The sequence below is a fragment of the Solea senegalensis genome, linkage group LG2 (genome assembly GCF_019176455.1).
Source record: "Solea senegalensis isolate Sse05_10M linkage group LG2, IFAPA_SoseM_1, whole genome shotgun sequence".
In the NCBI taxonomy this organism is placed as follows: Eukaryota; Metazoa; Chordata; class Actinopteri; order Pleuronectiformes; family Soleidae; genus Solea; species Solea senegalensis.
Window position 1 is genome coordinate 26,647,846 of NC_058022.1, and position 13,911 is coordinate 26,661,756.

General features: G+C 39.6%; 1 protein-coding gene across 2 annotated transcripts in view; it reads right to left on the minus strand.

Annotated features, from left to right (window-relative positions):
• The window catches only part of dmd (dystrophin), a 236,270-nt gene that overhangs the window by 116,999 nt on the left and 105,360 nt on the right, over positions 1-13,911 (minus strand). For both annotated transcript variants that reach the window (XM_044019373.1, XM_044019372.1), the window contains exons 9-14: positions 11,709-11,905; positions 7,934-8,062; positions 5,051-5,146; positions 4,838-4,936; positions 3,500-3,681; positions 1,683-1,833 (exon numbers count right to left, since the gene is read on the minus strand). In XM_044019373.1, coding sequence (XP_043875308.1) covers positions 1,683-1,833; positions 3,500-3,681; positions 4,838-4,936; positions 5,051-5,146; positions 7,934-8,062; positions 11,709-11,905 — 854 coding nt within the window. The remainder of the gene's footprint in view (positions 1-1,682; positions 1,834-3,499; positions 3,682-4,837; positions 4,937-5,050; positions 5,147-7,933; positions 8,063-11,708; positions 11,906-13,911) is intronic.

Sequence of the window (13,911 nt, forward strand, 5' to 3'; positions counted from 1 at the left end):
AACCAATCTGAAACTCACTCACTCCCCACACCACCCTTTCATGAGATAGAAGAGCCAAAGCACATACATAACTGAATTTATAGTCAACCCACTCCAGTCATCCAGACTGCCCAATTGAACCCAGTGTACCGCTTAAGTGTTCAGTGAATTAAATTACGACAGCTTCTATGTAGCGAAGTTGGCTAATTGTTGTTTTGCCTGAGCCAGAGGAACTGCAGGCTTGCTGCTTTGAATCCATCCTGGCAGAGCCTCCTACTGAAATCAAGAATTTGTAAGTAGTCTGTTAATTTGGTGCTAACAGGATATTGGTTTGATGAACCACTGCCAAATAAACAACCGATGTTTACAGGGGTGCAGACCACAGTCTCATACAGCAACACACTGTACACTGTTTCACTGTCCACTTAACGTAGAGATGGAAAGTTTTTTTTCTTGACCCTTGAAACAGCAGTTGAAACAGAAAAACATACAATCATGTGCTACAGTTGTCTTGTGGCTGTCTGTCTCACTCCTGCCTCCTGTGCAGAAATGCACTGAGCACTGGAGCAGCTGCTGTTGTTGCTCTGCATCTGCACCCACTGTCTCACTACTCATCCATCGCATGTCAACATCCTCATCCTTCTGCCTTAACATATGGCGTACCTCATGTGAGGTCAAGCAGTGAACAGATGCAGTATTACTACCTTTCACTGATGGAATCGTATATTTTTCTGTCCTGCTTGTGGTAACCATATTGTCTGATTCACCCTTGTTCTTACATAGGATGAACACAATACTCCGGTCCAATACTGTTCAAAATCACAAGCTCAGATATCAGAAAAACATAAAATCTGATCAAGTTCATAGTCTTAATATATTAATGTTAATCTTATATCTTAATATGAATGATTTACAAAGCACATACTTTTAGAATGTAAGTAAATAGCAGCAACAGCATTTAACTGAGTCATGTTGTGTGCTGTTTATTTATTCTTTAATGAAGCAGAGTATTGGTTATGCTGTTTGTTACACATAAGCTTGATGTTTTTGAAATGTTGGGTTATGGAGGTGTTTTTTAAACAAGGCTGTTGTGGGGTTGCACTTACCGTATGTCACGTCTGTAGTTACTAAGCAACCGAAACCCAGAAACTGCCAAGTTGACTGAAATTGCTGCTGCCTCACTGAATTAATTAACACATTCTTGGAAGAATACAGCCAAACAAAGACAGTAGATCACCAGCACCGCATTTCCTCCCACAGCAGGTGAATGGGTGAGTAAAAAATGAAAAAAACAAACAACTTCTTTTGAAAGCACTGTATTTGGAAAAATGTAGATACTGTATTTGAAATCCCGGGGCAATGTTCTCATTTGTGTGTGTGTCTGATCTCCATTAAAAACAATGCATGTGTTCTTATAAAGACACTGCATGACTTTGTAGTCAACACTAATTTGCTTTACCTACTTTTAATGGTTCAATCCAACTAATGGTGCGGTCACACTGAAAGCACTATTAATCAAAGGTTTTTTGAATAGTGGTTGAGAGACAGAGGTACTGATGCATAGTCAGGCCCAGCATTGGCTCCTGCTCTGTCAACCAGCTTGAGACACATGTCAGTCACAGTCAGTGCTAACAATGTGTCAGTACCTCGCGCAACCACATTTCAAAAAACCTGAACTAGGCCTTCAAGGAGCAGCTGCCCACCTTGTGCTCTTCAACTTGGTGCTTGATATCCTCCAGGTCAGGGCCAAGCGGTTGAGCCTCCATCCTCTTGATCCGCGCCTCTGTCACATCTAACCAGTCAGTGAGCTGCTGCAGCTGCTGGTTCTGCAGGTTCATCAGGACTTCATGGAGTCTGAGAGTGTGAGACATATCAGTGAGCTGTCAAGCACACATTTGTCATGACCAGAGTTTAGCTACAGTTCAGAAGTGAAGATGTTGTTAGCAATTGTGATGACTGCTGATTTGAAGATAAACAAAACCACAGTGTATCCTGTTCTCATATTCTTCACTTCATCATAACAGACCTTTGCTGTGTTGTGGTATTTAATAGTCTGGACCATGTTTTCAGATCATCAAAGAAAATCTGTGAATGGGTAATTAAATGTCACTCAGTGTCAGTTATCATTATATCTATTGTTAAGATAAAAGCTGATGTACTTTGTACGTAGGCTACTGTAGGGATCTCCATACAGTGTGAAAAAGGTTGAACTTTATTAATAGCCCTACATTAATGTTTTTTTAATCTCCCTGTGACATGGAAGTCACCCATTTAATACTGCCTTGTTTGCTACAGTATGTTTATAACACTTAGGTAAATCCTGATGATGGATTTCAAACACCAAAGTCATAATTTCAAACATTTTCTTTGTGGACTTTGGTGTACGAGAGTGAGCGGTTTTACACGGGGGACATAAACATCAGTTTTTAAGACATGATAGACTTATGAGTGTAGCTTTTATCAGGTGACATTTTCTTAAGTCAGTATGAGTGATCGCTAACTGGTTGTCAGAATAATACAAAATACAATCAGTATAAAATCAGTTTAGCCTGTAATTTTATATAAACATTTGCACAAGATAGAATTTTAAAAACTTGTGTCTGTGTGTTATAGTGTGAGTACTTTTCATTTTCAAGCTCCGGTTACAGTTAATGTTTTAATTTCTCCTGCATATTTTATTCCCCAAATCTCTGACCTGATTATTACATCATATACTGTTTTTGGAGTTGTATATTTGGAATGTTTGGCAGAAAACAACCCTGTACACCAAAGCTAATCCGGGGGCATGGCTTTCACAAACTTCCAATTTTATTATTGGGCTGTAAACATTCATTGCTTGTCAACAGGAGGCATTAATCATGTCCAGCCAGGGTCCTTGTGGAGGCTAATGTGTGCAATAAGTCTCATTACCTGCCACTTTGATTGCAGCACTTACACTTGGACATACCAACAGTATACCCTGCCATTAAACTTTGGACTTGGACTGTTATTACAAAAGTTTCACAGCTTAAATGCTGCCAGCATTGCTTTGCTTTATTCACTATGGATGGTTACCATTTAAAATTAGGCTTAAGATGACCAATAGCAACTCTTTGTTTTGTTTTTCAAAATGACACTTTGGTGTAAACACCATGTATACTACTATTTTATAAATCAAACCAAGCATAGTTATTTCATGAAGACCCCACCAATTGTTAAACCATTTACAGTGCATATAAGTGAATCCCTAAAATAAACTTTTACATTGGAGTGCATGCATTGTTTTAATTTTTCAAAGAGGCTGTGTCAAGTGGTTATGAATGTTGGAGTGATATGATGGAAAAGTAGACAGAGTCCACCTTTACATTTTGAGGGATGTTCAGGAGCTCTTCAACCATCTGAAGCAGCACTTATAATAGAGTGCAATGGAGTGTAGTTCATTGTTATGCTGACAATTTTACTACTGCATTCTTTAATCCAATCTGTGTGTGTGTGTGTGTGTGTGTGTGTGTGTGTAAAGAAAAGCAGGAGAATCACGTACCTGCTCTGCCTCTCCATGCTAGCCACTCTCAGGTGCTCCCACCGTGAGTTCAGGAGATTCATCTGCTCTCTGACCTCCGAGTCCTCCTCCTCGCTCAGGTTACCCTCCCCCAGCAAGGCAGCGCCAGCCCGGAGGACCCGGCCCACGCTGCCCTGGTGGGTGGTCAGCTCCACCATGTACCCCTGATGAAAGATGAACACATGTCACACATATTTTAAGTGCCTTGCATCTCAACTACCTCCGAGAGACTCTTTCATACTACTTCACAGAAGACAGTTTCACACCAGTTGTCAAACTGCTCACTCTCCTGCACCAAAGTCCATAAAATCAGCATTTTTAGCTTGCTGGGACACAGAAGTCTACTGTTACTGCCTCATTTGGTAGGTTTGTGTTACTTAGGGTGCTTTCATACCTGTATGTCGCTCCGATTCAGGGAGTAATATGTTACAATGTTGCACTTAACCTTGGTATGATTGGTTTTTACACTGCAGTCTGGACTCAACATGCCCTCAACGCTATGTGCCTATGAAGAGTCCTGTGATTGGTCAGAAATTTGTGGGAATGTACCAGCGGTCAGTACAAGAGAAAAACAATGCCATATGTGATGACGATAAGAACTGCACTGTTGCTGGATCCAGACACCTCCGATTAGAAGACGTGTTCTGGAGGTACATAATGACCTATTCACCGGACCGTTCCAAGGATGCATCAGGTAAGCAGCTTGGTTATATAGCACATTTATAAGTCTACACTCAATGTGTAGCTCGAACTCTGTTTAGCAAAGTTGTTTGTGGCAGTGGCACTTTTGCAGCAGCGCTGCTGGTCGCATCGGTTTATGGGGTAAATGCAGCTGGATACTCGTAAACTGGGTCCACACTGCAAATGAACCTCTCCGTGGAGCGATTGGAAACCGAGCCCAGTTGATTTGAGCTGGAACGGCACGCAATTGCTGTGTTCATACAAACAAGCCCATTAGAATCGATATATAGGAGAAACAAGAAACAATAGGCTAGGTATGAAAGCACCATTAGCTAAATCTAAACACAGGATTTCAAACTCTGAAGTCGCAATATAGAGTAGGCCACAGTGGCTTAACAGCAAGCCTGTGTCTCACAAAATGTCAGTGCCAAAAAACAAGTACACGACAAATTATCCCTTTAAAATAAGTTCCCTGCTTTAATACTGTGGCAGATTAGTGTTTGTTATAAGTGTATTTAATGTCACAGTTTTTAACATTAACGTTAACCTGTATATTTAAGTGAATAATCTGCAATAACAAGAGAAAATTAAATCCTACGAAATAAAAATGCGTTGCAATTAAAACTCTTCTTCTCTCACCTCATGTGTGTGGAACTGCTCCTTCACCTCCTCCACATGGCTGGAGATGGGAGGCTGGGCTTGGAGCCCGTCTTCAGCCGTCAGCAGCCATGTCAACACCTTCAAGTAAGAAGTTGAAGAAATGTGCAAACCATCAAAATGTACTCTTTACACAGAAAACTACAAACAACAAAAGCAGAAGTCCTGTTAGACCTCTCTGTATCACCATCTTACCTCCTCCAGTGCAGCCTGGTAGCTCTCCAGGCTGGTGGAGCCTGGTGGTAGAGGACTGAGGCCCCGCTGCAGCTCCTCCTGGCTTGGTGTCAGGAACTACAGAAGGGAAGGGATGGATGGGAGGTAATGGGCAGATATGAGGGGTGATAATGGAGAACAAGGGGAGAGGGAAGATAGCAAGGGATGATATTAGGGTTAGAAAGGTGTTGAGAAGTTGAGGGAAGGAAGGAAAGAAATAAGGAGATGAGGCAAGGTAATAGAAAAAGAGGCAGGAAGGCCGAGACACGAGCGGAAAGGTAGGAAACAGATAAGATAGAGACGGTTTCAGAGAGGACTCACTAGTGTTCGCCATTTCCAGAGCTGACAAGCAGTTCTGGCCTTTGTCCAACCTTAACAACTTGTCCTCATTCTCTTTGTTTCCCGCTCTCTCTATTTCCCCCTCCCTCTCTCCCTCTCTCTCTCTCTCGCTCTCTCTCCCCATATCTGTCTTTGTGTGCCTGCTGCTAATCTGGACACTAATAACTTCTCTCCTTTTATCTCGTCTCTGTGCTTCTCTTTCACTCCATTCTTCACTCTGGTAATAAGGTCCTGAAAAGATACACTGGGCCTATCCTTGGTGCTAACTGTCAAGCCTCAGTGCCACTGTCTCTCTCTTTATATGTGGATCGTAGACTGATACAGTATCAAATGCTGTCATCATTGTGTGATCGTCTAGCATTTAATTACATTTATTGATAAAAATAAATGACATGTTGGATATCCAAAGGATAGTTCAGGGTTTTTTTTGTGTGAAGTGTATATATATGAGGTACTGATATAAGACACACTGATACACACAAGAAGACAATATATTCACCACTTTATCTAATGTTGCACAGGCCTCTCTGACTGGAAACTGACGTTTCTCACCTCCCACAACAAAGTCCAAAGAGAAAAGCTGTGATTTTACATCACAGCACACAGTAGTTTTTGATCCACTGCAGCTTCTAAATGGGTTATTTTGAGACTGTGGTGTTTGAAATCCTTTGTTGCCTAAGTGATACAGACTTACACAAATATGATAGCAGTAGATCCGCAACGCCTGTGTCCCTGTGAGCTACAAATGTGGATTTTGTTCATTGACTTTGGTGTAGACGAGTGAGGGGTTTACAAACTTCAGTTTTCCAGTCAATAAATTTTTATTTTGCTGTGTTACAGCAAAATAAAGCAGCAAACTTAGTTAATGTATCACAGACTGAAGCAGGCGTGGATTGTATTCGGTGGGGCTTTCGTTAAGTTTTTCACTTTTCCTGTACAGAAAAAATAATTGATCAAACTGAAATGGATGTGGACTGCATCTCAGTTCCTCAAATGTTTGAAAGACAAACTTGTTGCAGTGCCATGGTGGCGTGTGTGCTACATTCTGCTCTGTGTCCTAAATTTCAAAGAACAGTGGGAGAGCTAAACAAAAAAAAAAAGAACCATCTGAAAAATAGTCTTTTTTCATATTCATACATTTTAAGCTTCAACCAAGATACATCGAGCACAATGCTGCGCCATTAAATATTTGACACTGTCTGAACACTTTCCACCTGAGTCAGAGTAAATTAGAGTCCACATTTAGTCACACAGCACAGGGTGACAGCTCTGGAAATAAATCTGAACCCTTTGAAATGTCATTTTTTACGAACAGGGAGGAAGTATTAAACACAAGTACACGAGTGGTTGTGTGTGTGTGTGTGTGTGTGTGTGTTGTTAAGCTGATTATGTGCAGTGGAACTTTTACTCGGTATTAAAGGAATAATCTGAGGATTTGGAAAATACAATACAATACAATCATTTTGCTTTTTTTTTTGTTGAAGGTTCCGTAAAATAGATGAATATTAGGTTACACTAACAATGAAGCTAGAGCCAGTAGATGATGAGTTTAACTTAAAGCACCTAGATTGCCAGTGGGGACAGTAGCAGTAGCTATGTTAGCAACTTAACAAAAGGCTCACCTAATAAAATCTTTCTGCTTAAGTCTATAACATCTGAATAATATATTTATCACTTTAACTTGCCGTTAGACGTTTTCTGAGAGCAGAACTCTCAAGACTCACGCATTCCAACATGTTAATGCGCTCACACGCAGCACATGACATTTCTCACACTGAGAAATGATAATACTCACTGCACATAAATGTGTAATCTATGAATGGACGATGCGAAGGCAGATTGCTCTGCATCGGCCATTCATACAGCTGTCTTGAATTAGCAACCTATCAGCCAATCAGAAAATCTCAAAATAGGTTCCGCTGCTAGCACTCATTCCGCGCACGAACGCACATGAATGCAGTGAATGTGTGCACAGGTTTCACTCGAGATGTAATAAAAATTATTTCTTTGTTTTAGTGGAATTTGTCCTTTATTAGATTAACATATTAGCTTCAAACACTAACCAAGGTGAGTCTTTTGATAAGTTTTGCTTGTCTCCACTATTCGGTTTTCAGTAACCACACAGCCTAAATTTATTTTAAAATGATTACAAGATCGCTTTGATCTCATGAATTGTTAAACTAAAATATTAGTAAGTTCACGCTGTGAATTGTATTAAAATATTATGTGACAGGCACAAATATCAAAACATTTCCAACCAGCAAGTCCCGCAAAAGTCTTATCAGTTTTCCATGTATTGTCACTGGATCAAATAATAAAACATACCTAAACAAAGAAAATAAACACACAGTAACTCAATCAGCAAGACTCGTCCCTGTTGGAAGTCAGTTTTCAAGATCATCCGTAGACTTACAGTAGAATGGACACTTTTTGTAAGTGGCAAACAAGAGCAGACAAAACATGTGTGCAGCCAAAACATACACAGCCAGATGGACGCCTGCCATAGAGTGTTAGCGAGACACGGACCTGATCAGTAAAACGCCTCCTCTTTTGCTCGGGTGACTTGACATAGGCAGCCTGGGTGTAGGCATAGCTTTTATAGCGAGGCTGAGGGGAGGGGCTCCGCACTCGCCCCTGAGCCACACTCACTGTGATCTGAGAAAGAGGGACAGAAAGAGAGAGGGAGATAGAGAGAGTAGGACAGAGGAAGAGAGTGGAGGGATTGGCGGGAGGGGTAGGAAACAGGCCAGATATGAGACAAAGAAGGAAAAGAAGAGAGGCAAAAGAATGCAAATCACAGAGCAAAACCACACAAAAGCCAAATTATACAACATCAAAAGCAGAAAATGAATAGATATAATGAAGAAAGCAAAAAAAAAACATGGATAACATGAGGAGCATGTGATGGTGAGACATAAAGTAAGAAAGAGAAGCAGAAAAGAGAAGGAAAAAACATGAATAACCACATATGACCTTTGTTTCCATCCAAATTTAAACAAAATTTTTGGAAAACTTTAAAAGCAAAAGGAAAATAATAAATAGAGGTAAGGTGCTTTTTTTTTTTTATCCCAAATGACTATTTATTAAAAGTTTAAGTAACTTTTTTAATGAAGCAAAATTTTCCAAGACTTCAAATTATAGTTTTTATTTAAATTTATTTAAATAAATCATGAGAAAAAACAACACAAAACATTTTAAATTAAAAATTGTGTGCAAACTCATTTTAACTGTATATAATTTTCATTTTTCATTATTTCATCTTTTAAAACAGTAAACATGAGGAAGCTTAAATTTGTACCAACCAAAGTGTTTAATAAAAATGGTACTTAACAACAGCACATGATGAAATACACTCTTATTTTCTGTGTCTATTTTTTTTTCTATTTAAATGAAAGGCCTCAGTAATGGCAAATAAATCTTTGGATGGAAACCCAGCTGTGGAAAGTGCAGACATGAGAGGGAGACAGAGACAGGAAGAACAGATGAGTGTGAGGACAGAATGAAAAACAGACACAGTCACAGCAGCACAAAGTCAAAGCGGATGCTATTGTGAGCAGCTTCTATTCAAAACAACAGTGTGTCCAGGTCCTACACACCCAACCAGACAGAGACAGGCTTCCTGACACACTGTGCACACCTGAAAGTCGTCACCATGCGGTTTAAATAACACTAACATCCTGTTTTTTTCCACACTCGCTCAGCTACATTTATCATCACAATGGCATCACTTTAGAATTCTGCAGTTTATTAGCTCCTGATCTTGTCATTTGTTGGCAAACAAACATGTTTGTTCAATAATAACGTATTTATTCAGTGGTATTTACTCAAGTCATACTGTTCTCCTTTATTGCATTTGTTAGTGGAGACATGAGTTGCTTTAAAACACTTGTTTTTAAATGTAATACCGCTTTAACACCAACATTATAGGGTTGACACGTTTTCTTTTTTTAAAATCATGGGTAAAAAGCTGACTCTTACAACAGAAGGAAGACCCACAGAAAAGAATAGAGTGAACAGATTTAGATCACTGCTTGAACAGTGCGCATCATTTTGTCATGCTGGGAACTTTGCAGATTGATGTAGACGCCATGGCTGAACACCAACATAAAGTAGATGGTGAAATTACCACGTTCACCAGGCTGGCACATTTACAAAACTGCGTGCTGGAGCTGGAGCTGATAAAAACCTGCGTCTACTGCAGAGTAATTTGACCCAGGAGTGGATGATGATTGTATCTATTCCAAATTCAGAAAAAAACACAGATGGTGTTAGAGGATTTTTGACCAGAGGCTTAAGTTGCCATTTTTCTATCACAGACGTAGCTGGACAACACATTGTAGGTACTGTTTGGCAACATGAACCTGCCCTCTCTGATTAACCAACATTTTTACCGTTTTCCCCAAAATGCTAAAATATTCATTTCAATGAAAAAGTCGAGTAACTCATGAATAATTAAATCGGGTATGCAGCAGTGAGGAGTAGTTAGTAAAAATGGCCTGCTTTAAATTTGGGCTGGGGTCATTTGCGAGTGCAGCCCGTACAAGAAAAAAAATGTTCGCCTGGAGTGAAGGTGTGATGCTCACTTAATCACTTTCACACTCATATGTGTAATAAATAATTTATATCCAAGTGATAATCTGCCTTCTCTCCAACGTGTTCCCCATGCACGATGAAAAATTCAAAAGGTCCTTATTTGAAGTCCGACCACTAATGAGTTTCTCAGTGTAAGGAAAACAACAAAACTGCTGATCAAGCCTTTTGGATAAGGTTCACACTTCGTCACGGGCATTAACGCATAACACGGTAAAGACGGGAGCGATTATATGAACGCTTCATCATTCAGTGGATGAATCACCAGCAGCAGACAAACAGAATATCAACTGTAAGTTTCAGCGAAGCTTCAGAAGAACGCACTGTACACCAAAGGTATATGGACATACCACATGGCCTTGACCACTCATCATTCCATATGAGAAAACAACCAATCTATAAAAGGTAACCATTTATTTTACTATACAACAGAATAACATGATTTACAGTATAGACCTGTTAGCTTTATATATTCTATGAAGCCTCGTAAGAAGCCGTGGTAGTGGTAGAAGGTAGTTCAAAGATAGGTAACTGTCTGGATTTACTTCTAAAGAAAGTTGGTTCTTTGGCTAAAAAAAAGCCTTAAGAGATGGACAGAAATAAGAGGTATACTATAGGGTAATAATGAATATAAGGGTTAATAATGGTCTGGTGTTGATGCAAACTTGATGCAAACATTATATTACTTGTCTGATTTCATTGGCGACTAGTTGGAATAGGTAGCTTACTGGCATTAGCTGTCACAATTTCTTTAGTTTTGGTCTGACATGCATGCTCAACTGCCATGACTTGTGGTGCTCAAGTATTGCATATTGGACCTGCAAATTTACATTTTCTCTCTTTTAAGTGTTCTCCCACTCCGTGTGTCTATTTCAATCCAGCAGCAAAATAATCTATCTAATTTGTGTCTTTAAATGTACAAACACTTATGGTTAGGCAGAGGCCCCACATCAGTTCAGCTGTCACTTTTATTTCCTACTCTCACTAACTTCAGGTGCTGACTGAGAGAATGAGATATGGTTACTATTCGTTTTCACTGAAAGTGCCAGTATCTCTTCTCAAGCTTGGCAGGACTTTGGGAATCCCTTGGAACAAGCAGGAAGAAGTTAATTACATAAAAAGAACATCTGTTTGCCAGAGACTCTAAGATGTGACTTCAAAATGGATTGACAAGTGGATGAGTGGACAGACAGATGATCATTAGATAGATGCTGAAGTGAAGTTTTATCTCAAAGTGAGGTTTGGGAACATAAACTACTCTGCTTAGTGAGCACAAGATCTTAAAAGAGTAATAACTTCTCTTCTACTACTGTGGGGCTTTTGATGCCAGAAGACTCTTACCACCCATTCGATTTGCTAACACAGAGCGCAGATGAAGGAATACACCAATTAAAACACATATTTCTACATTATTATATCTACTATCCCAATGTAGCCTTGCCAATTACAGCTCAAACTTTATTTCAGGTATTTCATTAGACCTGAAAGTTCTATTATGATTCAATTTACTAAAATTGCCCTGTCTACAATGCTGTGGATATCTTCCACAACAAACTTTTTCCTCCCTGTTTGAGTCTCTCATCACGTCCACAAGCAGATGGTGTTGTTAGTCAGAGAAATGCTTTCCAAATTGTCGATTTTCGAAAAGTCAGGTTTCTGTATCCTGTGTTTTGTTTGTGTGTGTGTGTGTGTGTGTGTGTGTGGGTCTCACCTGCTGAGAGTAGCGCTGCTGGGTCTGGATCTGGTAGTGCTCTTCTGTCGTTGTCCGGGTGACGGCGGATGGCGTCGCCCGGGGCAGCGTCTCCACCTCCTTGATGGCTTCCATGGAGACGATTTGGGGGAGCACCTTGAAGAGCGATGTCACGTACATGATGACACTCTTCTTGTCCGGGTGAGGCACTGCCACATCTGAGGAGCAGAGAAAGGTGTTATACATCTGCTCACATCGGCTGAGCATGACTCATCCTTTCAGTTTAATTTGTTGGTGGTTGTCTGAGACAAACAAGTAAAGGAAATAATAGTGGATGGACTGACTTTAACTTATTTTGGGTGGCTTGTTAATTAATATTAGTGCATTTTTTGCTCACACTAAAACCAAAAGTTTTGTTATTGAATATAAATGTATTTGTCCTTTATCTTGCTATGAGACAGCACTTACTGACTGGAAATGTAAGTTTATGTTGCTTTGTAAATCAAGAGAGAAAGCCATCAATGTTATATCACAGCACAGTGGAGTTGTTCATCCATTGTTTAAATATGAGATGATATTTTATAACTTCAATGTTTCAAATTCCTTCCTATCCTTGCACTTGTGTTAAGCAGCTTCTCAAATTACACTCCAGAAAATATTTGTTATTGACTTTGCAATCCTCAGTTTATGTAATCTCCATTCTTGTACCAGTTATTCAACGATTTCCTTCATGACTTTGATGAGTTTTTAGCAACAGCCCACATTAGTTAATCAGATAAATCCTCGGAAGCAGCAGTTTGGAGGAGAGAATTGTGTCTCGTCTACATTGTTGCAGCATTTTTTCAGTATGGCCGTCATGAGATCAAATGTGAGACGTGAGCTGCAACTCAGCAGCTACATGCTGGCTTCAACACCAGGCGACAGAAGCAAACAAAGACTTGAGATGAGTTGGGGAAATTAATTAGAGAGAAAAAGTAGTGAGGGGAACAAACAAAGGCAGGATAAACAAAAGCAAAAGACACAAAAAAGAAACTGTAGATCTGAGAACTCCTCCGCTCACCCCTCCCTCTCACAAGCTTGTCAAGGAACTATGGTAGCCTTCACCAACCAGAAAGGTTGCAAAGTAAGCTTTCGCTTCAAAATGTGAATCACACACTGACTGGTTAGTCTATTCAGACTTTCTTCAGTAAGATGGTGGCGCAAAATTGCAGCCTCAGTAAAACGTCCTTGATTAAAGTACATAAAAGGCTTATTCTTAGGAATAAGTACTTATATACTGTGAACATACTTACAGGTGGTAATTTAAAACAAACTAAATAAGATGACATCACACAAGAGCGGGGAGTCAGACAAGATGTTCTTATTACTTATTCTGAAAACTGTCTATAATCTACATTCTATTTTAACTATTTTTGTATAGTCTAAGTGTTCATATCTTTTTATATTGTAATTTTTTTTGGTAATGCATGTTTATTATTTATTATCTTTATCTTTACTGTCTTTGCTGCTGTAACAATGTAAATTTCCCCACTGTGGGACAAATATCTTATCTTATATTCATAGGGAAGAAAATGACAACGCAAAACTGGAAGTAAATGTGCACCAGATATATGTAATTAAAATCAAAAAAACTAATGTAGATTCAAAGGTGTAACATTTAGCAACATGTGAAATACATGCAGCTGAATGTCCTTCACCCTTCCCTTCCAAATGTGTTGAATAACCTGTGCAGCCTTCATTTATCATCAAAACTCAAAGGATGTTTAGTTTGTCCATTGTGGGCGACTATAAAAACATGGTGGTCCAAAATGGTGGCTATTCTATATTCAATTTATGCCAAATGAAAATAATGTCACGTTAATTTTACACCCTGGTCCAAATGAAAAGAGTCCCAGGACAGCCTGTCATGACATCACTTACATTTTAAAACCTCTTCACACCTTGTTCATTCCAACAGCCTTTTTACAACCAGCTACATAATGTACAGACCTCAGCTGCTTAAACCAGAACCAAAAGGTGTGACCACAGTGCACCTGTTCCGGCTCCTCTGGCTGGGTAAAAAAACACAGACATTCTCATTTGTTCAGAAGAACGGGGGAGTCTGTCAAGTTGTCAACAAATGGAAGGTCATGTGGCGTTTGTGTTTATCTCATGATTACCGTGAAGACAGATAAAGCTGCACTTCCCTGGGTGGTCGAGTGCTGTATTATAACCTTGTACAGTG